At 43.1% G+C, this 6,590-nt stretch overlaps 1 protein-coding gene across 1 annotated transcript; it reads right to left on the reverse strand.

Annotated features, from left to right (window-relative positions):
- Positions 1-319: 319 nt before the first annotated feature.
- Positions 320-2,867, reverse strand: LOC116644872 (protein PBMUCL2-like). The gene is given in 4 exon segments (XM_032424723.1): positions 320-795; positions 1,809-1,881; positions 1,883-2,007; positions 2,852-2,867. Coding segments are annotated over 4 exon segments (690 nt in total).
- Positions 2,868-6,590: the final 3,723 nt, after the last annotated feature.

The following is a 6,590-nucleotide window of genomic DNA, read 5'->3' on the forward strand; positions in this document are numbered from 1 at the left end:
CCTTACTGTATTTGTGCTTTTATGTTCCTCTTTCTGTCTGCTTTATTTTCCTCCATATTCTCGTTTCCTTCTCTCTTTCTCTCCGTCCCCCTCTCTCTCTAACACCATACTCTCTTCCTTAGTTCTGTCCTCATTTTTTTTATGCTTCTTGCTCCTCTCCTTTCTCCCCATCTCTCTCTCTCTGTGTGTCTTTCCAAAGTTCTCTCTATGTAGGTTTCCTTACCTCTGATAATTTATCATGCCTCAACTCCTCCTGCCCACATCCTCCTCCTCAGATACCCCTTTTCCCATAATGTCCTTCACATTCCCGGGCCAATACTCACCACAAAGAAGCCAAGTCCAACAAAGAGCGCAACTGCCACTGTGCTGTCAGCCAGGGAAATGAGGTTGATTCTGATGGTGTCAGCAGCCCAGTGGGTTTCACTGAGGTTACTGGATCTGTTCCCTCAGGGCGAGTGTCTGGATGTTTAGTGGTGTAGTGCTTGGTGGTCCCCGGGTCTGCAGTGGTATAGTCCTCGGTGGTCCCTGGATCGGCAGTGGTGTAGTCCTCGGTGGTCCTCGGGTCTGCAGTGGTGTAGTCCTCGGTGGTCCCCGGATCGGCAGTGGTATAGTCCTCGGTGGTCCCTGGATCGGCAGAGGTGTAGTCCTCAGAGGTCACCAGGGGTTCAGTAGTGTAGTCATCAGTGGGGCCTAGGCCTTCAGTGGTCCTCAGGTCATCACTAGTATATTTTTCTCTTGTCTGTGAGTCATCAGGGCTGCTCAGTGGGTTCTTAGTGAAAACATTCTGGCTTGTTCCTACTCAAAAATAATCTCTATTAATGTGGATCTTTGATTGTCTTTCATCATCTGCTCTGCTTAATATTTTCAATATTTATCCTTCCCATTTATATGACTGGTCTCCCCATATAATGTGGTTGGATTTATTCAAGTTAAGGATCATCTGGTATTATAGGTTTCATTCTAATAAAATATATTCCACAAGGAATCCTCTTGTGCTACAATATGGAGTATCCAGAGCTAAGCCATAACCTTAGAAGGTCTGCTCACCAGGCTTTGATTCTGCTTTTTGCAGTTCTGGTCTTTTTCTGTGGAACACTAAACCCGATTCTTTCTCAGTGTCACTACCCCCCTCCCACTCCCATCCTCAGAATTAGTAGTTCAGCAAATTGGGTATTCTTACTCCCATGTTTGTATGTGTTGCCTCTCATCCAGTTATGTTTGGGGTAAACAAATGAGGCAGGAGCTGTGATTCATACTAGAGATTAAATTCAGGTCATGGTTTGGTATATGATTTAGAACGAGACAGTTCCTGGTTCTGTTCTGAAGCTGAAGTGCAAGATTGGAGGCAGATAAGATTCAAGGTGGTTTGGTGGTAGCATGACTAATGAGGGATTCTAAGTGTGAGCTGATTGAGATTGACAGCAGCACTGAGTTGGGCATAAGTAGAAGGAAGACATGAAGCCTCTGCACCTCCCACTGCCTCCACTTGCAGGGCATCAGGACTGGGAGTATTCATTCTTATGAATAAATGCCGCCTACATGGCATAAATTTTGGAATTTTGGGTTCCTCTGTCCAAAAGAATGCCTCCCTATCTGCTACTGATTCCCAAAATTCCGCTAATAAAGCTCAAATCCTTTATTTTTAAGGTGAATTAAAATAGGAAAACTTAAAGTGTAAATGATCAAAAGCAGATCATTTCCTTAAAGAGGGTGTGAGAAAGAATGAACAGGACCTGGGAACCCTGCTTCCCTGTGACAGAAGGTTGGGGGCAGATAGCAGGGTCCAGAACTTCCCAAAGTTCATTCACTTATTCCATAGCTTTGCTTAAGACTGGCCCTGCCTGAGTCCCAGGATGTTTTTTCTCCATAGACTCCAACCCCCATTTCTGCAGGCCCTGAGGAGCTTCTCATCTTCTCCAAAGTTAATTCACTCACCCAGCTCTGAACCCCCAAGTGGAAGCAGGAGTAGCAGGAGAAGGGTGTGGCAGAGCAGTTTCTTCTTTTCATCTCAAGAGAATTCACATGGGCTGGAAGCCGGGGTGCCTTTCCTGCCTCCTTCCCTGTACTGTGTCTCTCTTTTCTTCTCCTTAAGGCCACAGTGGCTGTGGAATTTATATGTGCTGCTGCCTAGGGAATCCAGGCCTCCTCTGTCTTCCTTCTTCCAGGGAGGAGCAGGCTGCTCCATTACTCTCTGTCAATCAAGGGAAGAGGCTCTGATAGAGTGGAGTGGCAGGGGAGAAGAGAGATGTCACAGGTGTAAACAGGCCCAGAGCCCAGATTTGAACAGTAACAGGGTATCAAGCATGTCAGCATGGGTGGCATCACTTTTTGGTGCGGAACCCTGGGTGAAAGCTGTTCTCCACACAATGTCTCAGTGTTCAGAGAGGGGCTTGGGCTTCCTGTCCACAGGTGGGAGTGGTAAGGTCAGGGTGGCCGAGGAGGGTATAAGCCAGGTCTGCCTGGGGGGCTAGTGTACGGTGACAGGAGAACTAGATGTCAGAGGGTGTAGAGCACCTTGGTCCTCAACAGAAAGGAGCGGCATTGATGAGGGGACAAAAATGCCTAATCTCAATATCTGAAAACTACTCTCTTCTCTCAATCATCATCCAAATCCTTTTCATTGGCTTATCTGCAGCACAGAAATTTACCTCCTTGTTCCTACTACTCGAGTGCTCTCACTGTACAAAGATTTCCTCAATTACTAGATGAAATTAGCTCACCTCCAGAGGTTCTGTCAGGCCTGGAATGAGAATGCCCATATTCCTTCCTTCTCTCACCTGCATCCAGGATTCCCCATGGCACTTACTCATCAGGTCTCCGTAGGCTCCTGCAATCTATGAGGGTTTCTCACTTTCTTTGTTTTTCATGATGACATTTTTGGTTTTAATATTTATTTATTTATTTGTTTGTTTGTTTGTTTGTTTATTTATTTATTTTAGAGAGAGAGAGAGAGAGAGCATGCACATACATGAAGGAGTGGGGTGGGAGGCAGAGGGAGAAAGAGAATCTTAAGCAGACTCCCCACTGAATGTGGAGCCCGAACATGGGGCTCAATCTCATGACCCTGAGATCATGACCTGAGCCGAAACCAAGAGTGGGATGCTTAACTGACTGAGCCACCCAGGCGCCCAATGATAACACTTTTGAAGAGCACTAGTCACACATTTTATAAAACATCCCACGACTTTGGTTTGTCTGATTTCTTATCACTCATTTGATTTCTTATGATTAAATTGGGGTTATGAATTATTGGGAGGTATACCAGAGAGATGCTGTGTCCTTCTCTGGGCCCTGTATCAGGGAGCTCATGATATCAACATGACCTATTACTGGTGATATTAACCTTGACCACTCTGCTAAGGTGGTGTCTGACAGGATTCTCCGCTGTAAATTTACTATTTTTCCCTTTGTAATTATTAAATATTTGGGGGGAGATGTTTTGATAGTCTAATTTTTTTAAGTAGTCTCTACGCTCAACCTGGGGCTCAAACTCATGACCCCGAGGTCAAGAGTCACATGCTCAACCAACTCAGCCAGCCAGGTGCCCCACAAATATTCTATGTTTGCTTAAACTTTCAGCCACTAATTTTGGTATCCATTGGTACCTCTTGGCGGCAGCAGTCGTTACTCTGGGGTTGTAATGATGTCCCTCATTCCTTCCATAGTTATTCATTGGAATTCTTCTATGGGGTAAACTTGTGTCTTCTCCCCAGTTTATTTATTCAGTTATTTGTTTATATCATTATGAACTCATAGATAATTATTGTGTTCTGGGAGTTATGGTCCAGGACTGTCACCATTTATTTTGTTGCTCAAAATGACCATTGGGAACTCTTTGGGGTTGGCCCCAGTGTCTTTTTAGTATCCTCCATCCTCTTTTTATTTTTTAATAGATTTTATTCATCCATTTAACACACACAGGGAGAGAGAGAGGGAGCACAGCAGGGGGAGCGGCAGAGGGAGAGGGGGAAACAGGCTTCCAGCTGAGCAGGGAGCCTGATGCAGGGGCTCAATCCCAGGACCCTGAGATCATGACTTGAGCCGAAGGCAGATGCTTAACTGACTGAGCCACCCAGGGGCTCCCCTCCATAGTATTTTTGAAGTATTTTCTTACATTTGTCATCACAAGATGTTCTATGCTCATTTTGTATTTTCTCTGCCTAGGCCCTAGAATCAACAGTTTCTCCATGTAACTCTGGTTCTGCTTATTAGAGAATAGTATTTAGAAACCAAGATCTGGGCACTAGGTGTGCTCATTGCTAATTAGATGTTGCTACTTCCAGTACATCAAAGAAGTTAGAGCTAGGAAAAATATGTATATATACTAGCTCATGCTAAACACATACCTGTATTTATTTCCATATTATCTATCTGCATATATATTAAACATAAGTATGAATCCATTTTGATAACCTCCAGCTACAGTCCAGCAACACAGAGTTCATTCTAGCTTCTCCCCTTCCCTTATTTATAATTTCTTTCTCTGACATAGCTTGTAATATTTGCAATATTTCTTTCTCTTTTTTTTTTAAATTCTGTTTTTAAGTAATCTCTACACCCAACATGGGGCTTGAACTCACAACCCTGAAATCAAGAGTCGCATGCTCCACTGACTGAGCCAGCCAGGTACCCCCACAACATTGCTAGTCCTTATTTATTCATCCTTATTAAACAGATGGTAGTTTCAGAATTGCTAATCCAGACTCATGTGAGAAACAAATTTGCCAATGAGAATACAGTGTTTGTGCACAGTTCTTTCTGTTTTTAGCTTAACAGTCATAACGCTGCCTTTCAAAGTTACTTAGGTCAGCTCCTTCCCCATCCCATTCGATGTGATTCATTTGTCAGAGTCTGCATTCCACCTCTCCCCCCACACCCTGGTTGATTTGCTAAATTTCCATACAGTAAAATTTACTTTTTGTAGGGTACAGTTGTATAGATTTTGATAAATGATAGAATCATGTCTTCACCACACTGAAACATTTCATCACCCTCCAAACCCTTCCCGTGCTGTTCCTTATGAGTCAGCCCTACCCTGATTACCCCAACTCCCAGATTTTGGCAAAACAGACCTGGTTTCTGTCCCTATAATTTTGCTATTTCCAGAATGTTGTATGATTGGAGTTATACAGTCTATGGCCTTGTTGTTTTTACTATAATCTATATATTATCCACAGAAATAATATTTGCGATTATCAGTCAAGAATAAACTATTTTTGAGGGTATTATGCTAAGTTAAGTCAAGCAGAGAAAGATAATTATCATATGGTTTCATTCATATGTGGAACATAAGCAATAGCACGGAGGAACGTAAGGGAAGGGAGGGAAATCCAAAGGGGGAGAAATCAGAGAGGGAGACGAACCATGAGAGACCAGGAAACAAACTGAGAGTTTCAGAAGAGAGGAGGGTGGCGGGGAGGGGATAACAGGGTGATGGGTATTAAGGAGGGCACGTGCTGTGACGAGCACAGGGTGTTATAGGTATCTAATGAATCATTGAACACATCAAAAACTAATGATATACTGAACAGTGGCTAACTGAACATAATAAAAAAATAATAAAGAAAAGAAGCTGTAGATACACACTAGGATTCAGGGCAGGCAATTAGTATTACAATATAAGTCCTCCTAGTAAAATTATGGTGAAGCACACACACACAAAAAGAATAAACTATTTTTCTTGCATATGCTTTTGAATATGGTATTTTGTATGAAAATTATCATAAATATATTTTCTTGAGTATATTCTTGACTATAAAACATTTCATAAGCAACAAGATATTCTTTTTTTTTTTTAAGGTTTATTTTAGAGAGAGAACCAGGAGGAGGGGCAGAGGGAGAGGGAGAGAGAAAATCTCAGACACTCCATTGAGCGTGGAGCCTGACATGGGGCTCGCTGGGGGGCTGGATGCAGGGCTCCATCTCACGACCCTGAGATCCTGACCCTGAGATCATGGCCTGAGCCAAAATCAAGAGCTGGACACTTAACCGACTGACTACGCAGGTGTCCCAGCAACAAGATATTCTTTAGTCTCCTTTGTGCCTGTCCCCCAGTCTGTAGCTATGGCAGGAGGGAGACATGTTGATTATTATTTATTTACTTATTTATTTATTTATTTTTACAGATTTTATTTATTTATTTGACAGAGACACAGCGAGAGAGGGAACACAAGCAGGGGGAGTGGGAGAGGGAGAAGCAGGCTTCCCGCGGAGCAGGGAACCCGATGTGGGGCTTGATCCCAGGACCCTGGGATCATGACCTGAGCCGAAGGCAGACGCTTAATGACTGAGCCACCCAGGCGCCCCAGACATGTTGATTATTATTTAAAGGCAAGAAGAAAATTCTTCTTCTTGAATTAATCATTTTATAAATTAATCATTTTATAAATTAATTTTAAGAAAATTGCCCATAGCTGTTGGATGAGGACCTCCTTGAAACAGGACTTCTGATGAAAGTGACCATGGTGACCATGGGTTGTGGAGAAGGGGATTTTTTAAAAAACTGCTAGGCAGAAGTCCACTTCTTCTTGATTGAAATCCACTTTTCTTCTTGATTCCTATTTCTATGTTTTTGTGGTCTTGGATTTGTT

The sequence above is a fragment of the Phoca vitulina genome, unplaced genomic scaffold (genome assembly GCF_004348235.1).
Source record: "Phoca vitulina isolate PV1807 unplaced genomic scaffold, GSC_HSeal_1.0 scaffold31, whole genome shotgun sequence".
In the NCBI taxonomy this organism is placed as follows: domain Eukaryota; kingdom Metazoa; phylum Chordata; class Mammalia; order Carnivora; family Phocidae; genus Phoca; species Phoca vitulina.